This window comes from Lineus longissimus, chromosome 9 (genome assembly GCF_910592395.1).
Source record: "Lineus longissimus chromosome 9, tnLinLong1.2, whole genome shotgun sequence".
In the NCBI taxonomy this organism is placed as follows: domain Eukaryota; kingdom Metazoa; phylum Nemertea; class Pilidiophora; order Heteronemertea; family Lineidae; genus Lineus; species Lineus longissimus.
The window spans coordinates 19553430-19567243 of record NC_088316.1 but is presented as its reverse complement, the minus strand read 5'-3'; the positions used below and the strand labels follow the sequence as shown (position 1 = coordinate 19567243).

Sequence of the window (13814 nt, the reverse complement as noted above, 5' to 3'; positions counted from 1 at the left end):
CAAGCTACCTAGTTAAATGGAAGACTGGTGAACGTTTCTTGCTGTCCCATGAGTGGCGAACAATGACAATGACAAACAGAATGACTCAGATATAGTCGGAACAGTTTCAGCGACATCTGTGACCAGACTCGAGAGACCTAATGACACCGACATCCGTCCTCATGACTGCATGTTACTTTTAAAAAGATCGTGATGTGACAGAGAACGTGCATGTGGGAAGTCATGTTGAGATGCATTTTGCCTAATATGTGAGAACGGCACGATCGACGGGCAGTATGTAAATGATGTTACGATGATATGACGACATCTTTGATGCGGGTGCGTTGATAGGACAGAACAGCCTGTGAAAAACTTTCCCGGTGAATGACTATTATATTATAATCATATTCAGCAGGCTCGTCATCAAATGCCAATATATGATCCCAAAATCATTGAATTTATGCCATTCGCCGGGTGTTTATGTTATGATACACACATCTACCCCGCAAATATGAAATATCAAACCGGTTTCGGATCAGACTCATAGCAGAATGCATCACCGACCCCCAGCTGACTTGTTACAACCGTTCACTAATGGGGGGCAATTAGCCTAAATTGATTTGGCTAATATTGGGATGTTGTTGAGTGTGTACACTGCAGTCAACGGAGAGTGATGGAGGCCTGAGAGAGTTCGCCACGATGACATCACCGACAGTTAATGGTCATTCTCCGAATGGTCAGTGAATTCAGTTGATTCTGGATAATTTGAACTCCACATGTTTAAGGTAGGTGACTAGCTTTATTCACTGTTGCTTTGCTTTCCGCCGTGATTTTACAGTACTTTCCGAGATTTATAAGTTTCGTGACTGAGTCAATGCAGTAAAACCACAGGACTGGTACAGCTGAAGGATGGAGAAAGAAACCATATAAGACGGATTATGCCCAGTTCGAAACCTAGAGCAAGAAGGCAAATTGTGTTCTGTCCTGGTCGGTACTTCCATCCTTATTACCTCATGGTTTTATAGTCCCTTTAAAGGCCTACACTCTAAGAACTAAAGGTTTTTGAGCTTTTGAAAAACCGGCACGCTGCATGGGGAAGGGGGAGGGGGGGGTCATATTCGAGTTGTCCGAAAAATTAACGCTCAACAACTCAAAAAACTTTCTTTTTTGAGTGCATAGTTCTTATTGCATAATAAATATTCAGTAGTGGCTATGACGGATTTAGTATCATTTGTCGCAAAAACACATTACTTTTAAAGTAATGAGTTGTTGCGTGTAGTGGATTGAAAGCAGGCGTTGTTTATCGGTTGTGGTTGAGTGGACAATCACAAAAGCTTTTGTTTTCATTTTCAAAGTGTGACATGAAGAGCGCACACATACGCTTTCAAAATGACAGCTTTGAGATGGAAAGTTTTTGACTATCATGAGGTGTTTTCGTTACTAATACTGTATCGGCTCAAATTTTAGTTATAACGGGCTCCACAACAAATTAGAAATCGCGGGAAACTCACGTTGTGGTATAGACTCATCAAAACTCATGCTGGTAATCAGTCAAAAGCGTGTTGAGATAGAGTCATTGTCCATTATACCAAATTGAGCCTGTTCGACCTCTTCATCCTTCATAACAGTAGCTTATCCAACTGCAATGTAGGCTAATGACACATTTAAAGCGGTTAATGACTATCTCTCTGACCGTTTTATATCAGAGTGTCATGTTGGCGGTCAATTAAGGTTGTAAATATACCTATATATACTTCATACGATATCTCATAAACTACGGCAAATGATGTTGCCCGAAGTTTATAATAAATGCTGGCAGGAATGTGATTGCAAAGGTTTTTCATTATGCAATAGGCCATTTAAAAACCCTTACAAAAACTTTTTCATCGAACTTTTTTGAACAATAATTCGCTTTTGAATGTCAGAACAGAAAAACATAAGTTGCCATCAGGTGCATAATGACTTTCTTCTAAAAACACGATAATGGCACGAAATTAAAAAAGATAGATAAAAAAAAGAGGCAAAGAGTTTTAAATATTTATGATAAATGGGGGGTTGCAAGCGACCTTTTCCGATAACGCCGGGCGACTGGCTTATCATTCTATTTCCATCCCCAGTGGACTATATGTCACCCTGGCACCAATGGTTTTCAATATACTCCGCCTGGATCGATATATTTGCATATGCATGTGTGAGTTTAGGCTTAATCCAACACGGATATACGGATACGGGGAGTAGTCCATGCCTGTGCATGACATATATAGGTCGGAAGTGCTAGTTTATGCGAAAATGATGTTATGAATATTTCACGTTATCTTATTGGGATGTAAAATACCGGCATTTCACGTTATCCATTCGATGGTTGCCGACATTTTACACACCTCGCTTTCCCCTTGACCAGTAATTGCGTTTGCTGATCGTCATGATATCACCGGGCCAGTTTTTACACTTCAGATAAACGCAGAACGGCCGCCAAAAACTTCAACCGATTCATGCATTTAGCAGCAAAAAAAACAAATGAAGAACAATACACGAAAAGTCCATGTTTCTATTCGCGTTAATTGCCAAATATCACCAACCTCTCTTCCCTGGGGTCATTTGCGCTATTGCGCCATTTTAAATGGATGATCCCGGATGCAGCATCCTCGTATACCAGGCTTTTCAATGCACTCTGTCTCATAATCCTGAATGAGAGGATGGGATGTCGAGGTTATGATATTACTCAGATATACAGTGTAGATCTCTAGACTAAAAAAGAGTTCAAAAGTGGCGACACGAGATTCGATTAGCATCTGGGCGATTAGGACGGTCTGGTCATCAAATGCCCCAAGAGATCAATTCACGTGCACATCCTGATTACCAAATGTAATTTCAAATGCTATCTGTCATCAAATGCAAATGAATACTCGTATCGTTTTATATGAACCAATTTATGCTCTTGCATTTCCGACATCGGTTTTTAAAAAGGATGCACTCTTGAAAAAAAACTTTAAAAACACTATGCACCCTAAAAGGTTTTCCGCTAAAATGAAAGTCCCTAAAAGGTTTTGAGACTCTGAAAGACCACTCAGTGAAGATTTTTATTTTTGCTAAAAAATCTCTAAGCGTACGGCCGAAGTATCCTTGAAGCTCTGGAAAATCCCAAAAACCTTTATCTAAACGAGTGCAAATGACTCTATTTAGAATATTGATGTTGAATCTTGCCGTCATGTAAAGGGATTTGTTCCAGGCAATGGAGGAGGAGGCAGCTCCACGGACGATCGTCTTGACGTGTCTCATCCTCGGACTCGTGGTGGCCAAGGCTGAGGCCAAGTGCACATTCAAAATAGGTAAGCAAGTGGGCAGTAGATGGGCCTATTTACACCAGGAATGTATTAGTTGACTCTATGTGTATGGGAAGGGGGTTTAGTTGACATGACATTGGGTGATATGAATAAAGACTAGCAAATGCTTTTATCTAAAACTCCATGTACATTTATTTACACTGGGCCTTTCTGTACAAAACTGAAGTAAAAGCAATTGCTAGACTTTATTCATATCACCCAATAAGTCAGCACACTCAAGGAAAACCTCTCAATTAATGCAGTCATTTCTTTGATCGGATGATAAACTCTCAAGTGGTAAGTTCGGAAAGATACTACAATAGCTTTGAAGCGGATGTAAAACCCACAGACTGGACTCTTTGATAGGCCTAAGTCATGAGGGTGACGATATCATAAAGCTCCAAATAAGGACATGATAACGGTCATCCTCTTTATGGTAGTATGACCTGTGCCAGATCTTTGACGTTAGCAATTCCCAAAAGCAGGGCATAAATTGCCAATAGTGATTAGCCGACCAGAGGACTCTCGATTCAATCGGTGTAAGTCAGGAGAACATGTTTTCACCCCAGGTGTTGTGGAAGGCCTTCCTGCCGAAACCATCGACTGGAAAAAGGTGATCAGCAAGGCATATCAAACATTCCTCACCCAGGACCCCGGGCTGACTGGCTTCAGTGTGGATGTGGTCTCACTGCCGGTGTCGCAAGGCACCAACTTTGAACAACTGAAGAAGGGTAAGTCACACCGTGATCATGAGAATCCGTCTCTTTTCGAAAATGGAAATGTCCAAATATTTTTTTCACCTGTTTTTTTTCTGCTCAAAATTAAGAAACATCATCTATCCCAAAAAAATTTTTGCTTGGAAAATTTTTCAGAATTTTGAACTTAGGAAAAAATTCAACTCTGAAAGATAAAAAAAATAATTTAAGTCCAAATATATTTTTCTTTTTTTTCTGCTCAAATTGAAGAACATCATCAGTCCCAATATTTTTTTGAATTTTTGAAAAAATTCAACTATGAAAGATGAAAAAAAGTTTAAGTCCATTTTTTTCACTCCTTCAATATGAAGTGAATGCCAATCTAAAACATGGCAGGCTGTTCTCTTGAAAACAAAACACAGACTCCAACTCTTGAAATTGGCATTCACGTTGTCCTGAAATGAGATGGTTCAATTATCAGCTCAGAACCCGCGAACACTCCTTGCAAGCAGACAAGACCACTCAATACGCTGTTCAGAGGAAACTTCCTATATACAACGAAGCGCGTCATAACCGTTCTAACCAACACTTGATAGAAGGACGCTTCCATTCACACTCAGTAGCGGATGCATCATAATGGAGAGAAAATCCATTAAAAGAAGTAACTCTGCCTCGTTTCTGATTGCTGTCAGAATCTATTACAGAAAGTCATCAGTTATCGTTCATCCACATGGTGACAATGTCACAACCAGTTGGCGATTAGTAAATCTCCCACTGACTCTCTTGGCCTTGATATATAAATATGTGTGACATAGATCACTCATTGATATAACCAAACATCATTTCCTTTAACCAGAACACATTGGAGGTACGTGTGTGTGTCTCAGATATACTAAGTGTCAAACTAAACACGTTCCATTTTTCAGCCCACAAACTGATCGAATCAAGCGCTGTGAACGCCATATTTGGCCCGGTCGACCCACCATTACTTTCAGCAGCCGCCGAGTACAATCTCCCGTACATATCAAGTGAGGTCACGCAGTCCGAGTTACATCGTGATGGCAACTTGTTGATTAACCTTCTGCCCGATGTCAGGGCGATAGTTCAGGTGGTCAATCGAATCTCACAGGTCTACAAATGGGAAAATGTCGCAGTTATTTACGATTCTGAGGCGGGTAAGAGGTCATGCATTTGAAAAACATTTGATGACATAATAGAGGTTTTAAATCTAAAGATACCATGGATCATGAGTTGAAAAAAGATTGAAGATTGTCAATTATTCAGAGAAATAGTAACTAAGAAATGCATCGGAGAAGGCGTGACATTCGGCGTGTTGTGCTCCGACAGACATCAAACCCATCATCATCATTACGTGTACAATATGCTACCTTGCCAATATTTGACAATCAGTCAATCACTGACGTATTTGTTTTCATGACTAGAGAGATTGAAGTCCTGGTCGTTGCCAAGACTAGCCTCGATATCATTCATCGTGTATGAGCAATAATGTCCTGACAATGTTGACAAACGTGCAGACGACATAACTTTCTCCAGAAAACTGCCACCAGAATCAACACAATAACCATCTGCTTGATGATAATGGGATGAGAGACATTGCTTCTATCATCTCCGTCATCACCGTCCACTACGGCAAGAAGAAATACTGCAGTTGACCGGGGATTATCTATTTAGATGGTTTGCCAGCTTCTCCGGAACATGACCTTCTCCTGTGTGACTTTAAATACAGGTTCATTGGTTTCTATCGCCATGAAGAAGCGAGTATAGGACAGTAATTCATAGGGCAATTATCTCCTTTACATCGTCCGTTTCTTCTCTCCCGCAGGCATCTCATTGATCGAGACCTTGGTCCAGCGCCAGGACATCAGCGTACGGGCCTGGAAGATGAACACCACCTTCCAAATTGAAGACATCAGACGTGACCTGCTGGATATCAGAAAGGCCGTGCTGAGGGTCGTCATCGTTGTCTGTGAGCCTAATCTCACCCAGTCCATCTTAGGAGAGGTAGGTACCGGGATTGAATACAGACGTAACCCAAAACACGATATATTGTCTATAGTCTTTAAACAAAGCCTGTTCACCCGATATTCCCATTGTTCTACTTTCTTATCTATCAAAGGGTAATCATGGCGAATCTCGATACCATCGACCACCACGAGGAAGCTCTCATGGGGGTTGATAGGCACAAGGGGCAAATAAACACTTTGAAAAACAGTGTACTGCAATTACTCGGACAGTTTGATAGTTGTTGCAGGCTACAGTCGACAGTTTGATAGTTGTTGGCTGCAGTCTAGAGTGACATAAAAGACTGGGTCGTTGTCAGGTCAGCACGGTCAGTGACCTTGACAGACAACATTCCGTCACTATCGTCTTGTTTAGACACAGCTTAGCTTTCAGCCGACGGAGGGACGGATTAAGCTACGTGGAGAATACCTGATGTTCAAAATGGCTAGTATTTGGCGTCTGTGTGATTAACGAGTGATCATGGCTGGTGTCAATGATCCTGAAAACCGATGCTGTTTTTATCTCAATTATTCATTGCTTGTCATGATCCATTATGAGATGCTTTAATAATTCATGTTTTCAAACAATTGTGGCTGGTTTATATCATGCCATTTAATCCCAGACATCATTATCCAAAAGTGACCTTTAGAATGACTGTATGCTCAGTCCTTACAGAATGTGCGTGAAATACTTGTGAAAAAAACGTCAATTTTTTTCATAGTTTGTTCTGTTTGAGCATAAATGGAATTGCACAGGCGAACCACCCTCAGTGGCATTGAGTCCTTGTCTTACAGGCGGTGAAACGCTGTCCCTAAATGATGCTAAATCGTATTTTTCAGGCGTTGCGTTTCAGTATGCTGTCACAGAGATTCTTCTGGCTCCTCCCATCATTGGTAAGCGACTTCCCGAAGCACTCTTCTAGATCAATAGAGCAACAACCTCTTCCACCTCTTTTGTTCTATAATGGGAAATTGTTTGATCAGAGTTGTTGTTGTTGTTGTTTGAATAGATCATACCATGAAGTCAGACTGGAAGTCTGCAAAATAAAATGTGAAGAAAATGAATATAAATATGAAGAAAACATGCCCTTACTTGAAAGGGTGTGGACGCTCGAAATGCATAGGAAGAACGCTACTAGTAATCAAATAGAGGCTACTAAAGGGGACTATAGGTAGGAGGTAGCCTTCAGGCATGCCAGGTGACTTTAGAATGCAACGTGAGTTTAATAATCATATAGCTCTACGAGTATGAATAGTTTCGACTACCGTGAGATAGGAGAAACACCTATCGGCGACTTCGTGGAACTTAATCTGTCCTACCTGGCGCCTGCCTGCAGTCTACCTTTAACAGATCAAGCTATGCTTTTTTTTCGCTGGAATGAGACTTGTTTCGTTCTCGTTAAATTGGCACCGAATGTTCGACCCTTTTTTGCTCTATACGCATTGTGCATGCAAGAAGATACAGAGAGCGTATCGGGGGCTTTGGTGATCGGTGCCTTTCGCAGCATTTTCATTTCTTAAGTTTGATTGTTTTCAAGGGAAGACACCAGGTACAGTAGCTAAGTATACATATTTGGATTCAATGTTTTGCACTTGGATATCCCTTTTCACTAACTCAGTTAAACACATTTCGAGTGTGTTTTTGCCAACATTTTCGCAATCTTTTCGGTGATGATAATGTAGCTTCGTGTACTGCTGCTTCCGTTAGCACAATGTCCAGAGTTTTAAAGTCGATTTACACTGTTATTTACACTAGAAGCTTATAAAATACCTTTTTTAGTGCATGAGAGGGAACACTGTTATCTATCGAAACATGTACCTCAAGACATCCACCCGTATCGTGTCTGTTCAAACGCAAGTCGCACTGGTGTTGGTCCTCGGTTCACGGAGAGATGTCGTCCCGTGCCAATTTGGTTCCGACTGTTCTTTGGGGAATGGACTGTTTGCATGCACTGGTGTCAGAATGTTTAGTCTTGATGTTGCTGGAATAATGGTGTCGTGTTGGTCAGTATTGATTGGTGGTGTAATCAGCTACGTAGCTTAATACAGAGAGACTGACCAACATAATTATTATTCTCAATCTTCAACGTAGGATCAGCATGCAAGATATGATGCCGATTAATCGACGGTGTGCGTCAATTCTGAAGTCAGGATTGACGCACACCGCCGATAAATTGGCATGGCATACACAATACAGACCAAAGGAATTGAAATAACCTACACTGTAGTCTAACCTTGACTTTTGTTGGAAATCAATGTTTGATAGCGTTGATCTTACCTTATCTTCCAACATATATCAAAGTCCTCTGTTTTATCTGATTCAGTTTTGTGCTTTGAAGCTTCACAAATATTTTTACTGCTTTTTTGCGCTTAGTTGTTATCATGGTTACATGCACACACATATTTCAGAACCCTTTTTGTCATAAGACAGGCACACATCAAAGTTATACATACAAAACATCAATCACTAACACTGCCATTTTCACTTGGGATTGATCTTAACATTGCTTTGACCTTGACCTTCATGGCCGGAATCTCATATAATCTGAGCCAAGGACAAAAGTAAATTGGCCGGTTTGGCATTCAATCTGGTCTGATTCTTATTTGACCTTGACCCATTATAGATCAACTGTGACCTTGACCTTTGACCTTGCTGTTCAAGGTCTTCTTTCTGGCGCTTACATCTCGCCTGCCTCATGTTTCAGAATCCTTATCACGTTGACCTCAGCGGCATCAAGAACACCGGTGTTCAATTGGCAATGTTCCGATCGTTGAGGGAGTCCTCGGCGAGTAAGGACCAGACCATACCAAAGAGGAAGCTTCTTCATTGGGCATTGGCAAGTGACTCGGTCAAACTATTGCTGAATGAGTTCAAGAAGATCGGCAATGGTGCTGATTGCAGCACGCCGGATTTGGTTGCTGGTTTGAAAAATGTAAGTAGCTCTCAGTATCATATTTAATGGACAATGTGTTTACTACCTCCCCTGAGTGGTAGCTTTCTGTTTGTCTTGATTGTTGTCACATCCAGGTTGGATACGCGAGTCCAGAACGCGCTACAGATGAGGACTTCCAAACCTTGAATATTTGGTCTCCTCTCCCGGCCGATATCAGGTCAAGTGTTAAGCTGTCATGACAGGTTAACGAAAACAATAAAACTGTCCTGCAGGGTTCCCGCGCAAAGTGGATGATTTTGTCATATCATAGTCATCCAGACACAATCCTCTCACTATTGAAAACCAGTTGTGTGTTTAGCTGAAATATGATATTCATGTTTGCTATCTACTTCCGCTAGGGATGATGGGGAGGCGTCGGCACAGCTCGCTGTATCGACAGATAAAACAGGTTGGAGTGTTAAAACATTTGTTTGGACATCTAATTAAACATCCGAGTAATCATAAATATAATGAAAATATCACATCACCTGCCTGAGAGTGAAAAATACTTGTCGTATCAACTTATGGCTGCTAATAGATCTAGCACAGGGACATGTCTAAACATCGGAGGGGCATAATTTAGTTTGTTTCATGACGTGGAATCATGAATCTATATCTTTAGTGACATTTATGAACCAGTATTAATATTTGGCGGGCCTAATGGCCCCATCAAACCTAACGTGTTCTCAATGACACGTTGGCGCTGATTTGTCATGACTGAAAAATATCACCTTCACGACCATCAACATTAACGCCAGCGATGATCCACAACTCGTTTTTGTAATCTTTATAAACCTATCTAAAAAAAAGGTATTTCAAATCTCGATGTTGTATGCTGTTTCTTTAGGCGGATGTCGAAGGTGACCTTGGGCGAATAACTTTCCACAAAGATGGTACGAGGGCTACATACCAACTGGATATAATGGCTCTTACACCGGATGGGTTAGTTCAGGTATGAGGAAGATGGTGATTCCGTTTGAACTTTAGAACTACCAACATGAAGTCATCAAATTTCTGAACAAAATATAGAACTCTACCAGCGCCAGCCAAGGAAAACCGGCGTTTACCCTCAAGGATTTCTCTGTGGTCTTCCAATTCAAGAAGCTTAATGGCCAGCCTGGTACTGGGCTGCTTTGAATCAAGGATGGCCGTCGATTTCCGAAATGGCCACCAAATTAACTAGACTTCAATGCCTGAAGGTTCCTTTTATAGGCTAAGCTTTCTTTAAACAAATGAGATATCGGACCGATTTCACTGAAAAAAGGTTCACTCTCTGGCGTAGTGGTTGACGAAACCAGTGGTATTTCTCGGCAAAGTGAAATAGTATGGTGTGATAGTAAATTTGAAAGTCAGGGCGCTATTTTCACTTGGATTCTACCTGTACTGAACTTCGTTTCTTTATAACAGGTTGGAACCTGGAACTCGTCCACGGAAGAGCCGTACAGGTTAATCATCAAAAGAGTTGAGGATTGGAGAAACTTGACAGATATCGAGTTTGACCTACCGTTCGGCAAGAAGCTTCTCAAGGTCGTCACCATCATTGTAAGTTCACCAGATAATCAGGTGATGGCTGGTCAAGAAACATCTTCTTTGGAAGGTTCAACCAGCAAAAATATATTGTCACCTGGGCAGATCCGTGAAAGTGCAGGCTGACAACAGGCCTCGACGAGATTCGAACTCGTGATCTCCTGTTTACTAGACAGGCGCTTTAACCAACTAAGCCACGAGGCCATCTCACGGTAGACAGGCACGTTGATGGTGGTAATTCGTACCGTGAACGCTCTTGAAGATTATTTTAATTCTGCTCCGAGTCAGCAGACTCTCATCTAGTTTTCGTCAAGTCCTCAGAAGGCAACACAGGATACTCCCGGGAGACTGCTTACAAACTTCGGACCTGTTAAAGGAATGCATTGTTACCATAGGCCTAATGTTTTTTTTATTTTGCACGCAGGAACCACCTTTCGTCAAACTCAAAGATAATTCCGCCAACAGAACGGGCAATGATAGGTTTGAAGGCTACTGCATCGACCTCTTGGAGAATATAGCTGCTATTCACGGGTTCGAGTACGAGATTTACCTCGTCCCTGATGGCAAGTTTGGAGCCGAGCAAGAGAAGGATGGCATGTGGGATGGCGTCATAGGAGAGCTGATGACGAATGTATGTGAGACGCTGATTCGGTTGCCCTAACAAGAGAATGGGCAGTTTTTAGATAGAATTAAAATGAACACTGTCAAAATAACTCCTTGTTGCAGATATTTGTCCAGTAGTGTAGTCAAGTACTAGCAGTAGCCTGCCATCGAGCAAACAAAAATTATGCCGGGTCAGCCTCGTTTATTCTCTCCCATAGCATATCTTGCTGACAGTGGAACGCTGATGATGAAAAAGCTTACCATTTGCTCCTAACCCGAATCTTCGACAAAGACATGTTTCTCTTAAACAATTCAAAATCTCACGGTTCCCCTCCATTTCTTACAGAGAGCTGACATGGCGGTTGCTTCGCTGACGATCAACGTCCAACGCGAACAAGCTGTCGACTTCTCCAAGCCTTTCATGAACCTAGGCATCAGCATCCTCATGAAGAAACCAGAGACAGAACCCTCGTTCTTTCAATTCACAGAACCTTTATCCGTCGTAGTCTGGGTTCTAGTCTTCGTAGCGTTCTTCGTCGTGAGTGTTGTGCTGTTTATTTTGGATAAGATCTGCCCTGCCCAAGATGTGAACGTCCGGTTCGACATGAAGGAGAGTTTATGGTTCAGCTACGGTGCCCTGGTGCAGGCAGGAACTGAGACTTTACCTAGGACGCTTTGCGGCCGGATTTTGACAAGTTCATGGTGGTTCTTCTCCTTAATTTTAATATCATCGTATACTGCCAATTTAGCAGCGTTTCTGACTGTTAGTAAGATAAACTCCCCGATTAAAGGGGTCACTGACCTTGTGGGTCAAACCAAGGTCAATTATGGCACGGTCACGAACAGTCAGGTCATGATGTTTTTCAAGAACTCCAAGATTGAGACATTTGAAAAGATGTGGGCCGTCATGGGCCTCATGAAGGAGAACATGGTCGAAAGTTCCGAAGAGGGGATAGCGCGCGTTGTGAACTCCACCGCAGACTATGCGTTCTTGTGGGACTCGCCAGTGGTCAAGTTCCAAACGACCTTGAAGTGTGACCTTATGGAGGTGGGGCATCCCTTTGACTCTAAGGGGTACGGCATTGGGGTACCGCCTGGCGCCCCCTATCGAGATCATTTAACTATGGCAATATTGAAGTTAAACGAGGAAGGAGTTCTTCAGTCTTTAGAAGATAAGTAAGTATCCATCATAAAGGCGTTACTATTACCAATCGCTATCCTACCTTACAACATAAAGGTTTCAAGTCCGCCTGACACGTCGTGATATAATGGCACATTAAATTTCTTTTTTACAATAAATCAAAAAATGATGACGAGGTCACCGGTAGGGAGGTTGACCTCAGAGTGGATGAGTTATGGACACAATTTCAATTGTTTAAAAGCAGTTGCTTAACTCAAAAAATCTCGTTACATTTACACACATTTTAGCAAAACGACTCGAAATGCGTGTAATCAAAACCGATTGACAATATTTCACTCTTTATTGCCAATCTCGGGAATGATCAGGACATTAACTTTTCCGCTACCAACTTTTGGCATCGTCTGCTTACAGATGGTGGCGGGACAGTAAATGCCCGGATGATTCCTCAAGTACAGCTAGCGACCATAAGGAACTGACCCTCGAGATGGTGGCCGGAGTGTTCTTCCTCCTGGTGGCTGGGGTGGTCGTCTCAGTCATCGTCTGCTTCATAGAGTGGTGGTGGCGCAAACGCAGGAGCAAAATGGCAAGTTGATACGCCCTATTAGTGTTATGAGTAATGTTGTGGAGTAAATCATGATTGACGTATTTGACGATTCCTCGCACAAATACAGAAATACAGAAATGGTCCTATATAACTGCGATTTCGAATACCATTTCATATATACGGTTGACTATTGTGCTCTTCCAGTCCCCAGCGTTTATTTTCATATACCAGTTTTGCTGTAAAATGAGAAACTCCAGGGGAGTAAGTCGTGATGTCGACACCATCGTCCAACAGTATATATCATTTTTCAGAAACCAAAGAAAGCCAGGAAGGCCGAGAAGGTCAATTCTACCACGCCCTTCACACCGCAAAAGGTCATCGACGCGGATGGGAACGCCCCAAACAAATATTACGAGTGGAGTCAGGATAATGGACCAGGGAAAACCAGTGCAGTGGTGTAGGGACGCACCTCCCGAAAATCAGTTAGATCGACTTTTTGCTCCCGAGGTTCATCATTCCGAATAGCTTACACGATAAACTTCATATGATTGTGTTTGATAAAAAGTAAAAACCTTGGACCTGTTGCCTTAGTCGGTGTTAGCAGTAACGTTGACGTTAAGTCCTAACGCTACTGTTGAAAAATAAATCACTGAAAGAGATATTACATGTACTTATTGAGTTAACGCTGGCGTTTATCTCTGCCGGTTGAGCAACTGGCCCAGGCCCTGCTTAGTACGAACGACGGCGATGCTCTTTTGGCACGAGATTTGGATGGTCTTTATGTTCAGGCTTTACGTTCGCCGCGGGTTTCAATCTCAGTCGATGATGGCAGCCTCCATTATTGTCGAGTGATCATTCATGTAGGCTACATGTACTTTTGCAGCGGAAATTGGTGACGATGATCGAAGATGGATATGATGACCTGATAGTGATCATTAGTCAAGTCAACCTTTTGCTGTTATTAATTTATTGAGGAATATAAACTGTCACATTCCTATGTATAGGACCTAGAGGTATTTATACATACTCAGCAGGCGTGGTATATATA

General features: G+C 42.0%; 1 protein-coding gene and 1 non-coding gene across 3 annotated transcripts; one reads left to right on the top strand and one right to left on the bottom strand.

Moving 5' to 3' along the window:
- The first annotated feature begins 449 nt into the window (after positions 1-449).
- On the top strand, positions 450-13740 carry LOC135494014 (glutamate receptor ionotropic, kainate 2-like). Of its 2 annotated transcripts, XM_064781755.1 has the most exons (13): positions 450-764; positions 3209-3308; positions 3872-4033; positions 4924-5172; positions 5841-6019; positions 6859-6912; positions 8724-8951; positions 9799-9903; positions 10359-10493; positions 10903-11109; positions 11428-12257; positions 12634-12805; positions 13078-13740. In XM_064781755.1, the coding sequence occupies exons 1-13, from the start codon at positions 756-758 to the stop codon at positions 13225-13227; spliced, it is 2580 nt and encodes an 859-aa protein (XP_064637825.1). In that variant the 5' UTR covers positions 450-755; the 3' UTR covers positions 13228-13740. The 2 variants fall into 2 exon arrangements, with proteins under 2 accessions (XP_064637825.1, XP_064637826.1); XM_064781756.1 differs by lacking the exon at positions 10903-11109.
- Trnat-agu (transfer RNA threonine (anticodon AGU)) lies at positions 10609-10682 on the bottom strand. The gene has a single exon. It is a non-coding gene; the product is annotated as a tRNA-Thr (tRNA).
- Positions 13741-13814: the final 74 nt, after the last annotated feature.

Coding starts and splice junctions, on each gene's coding strand:
- LOC135494014 (XM_064781755.1), top strand. Junction 5,173..5,840: donor TATTTACGATTCTGAGGCGG/GTAAGAGGTCAT, acceptor TCTCTCCCGCAG/GCATCTCATTGATCGAGACC. Junction 6,020..6,858: donor CCCAGTCCATCTTAGGAGAG/GTAGGTACCGGG, acceptor CGTATTTTTCAG/GCGTTGCGTTTCAGTATGCT.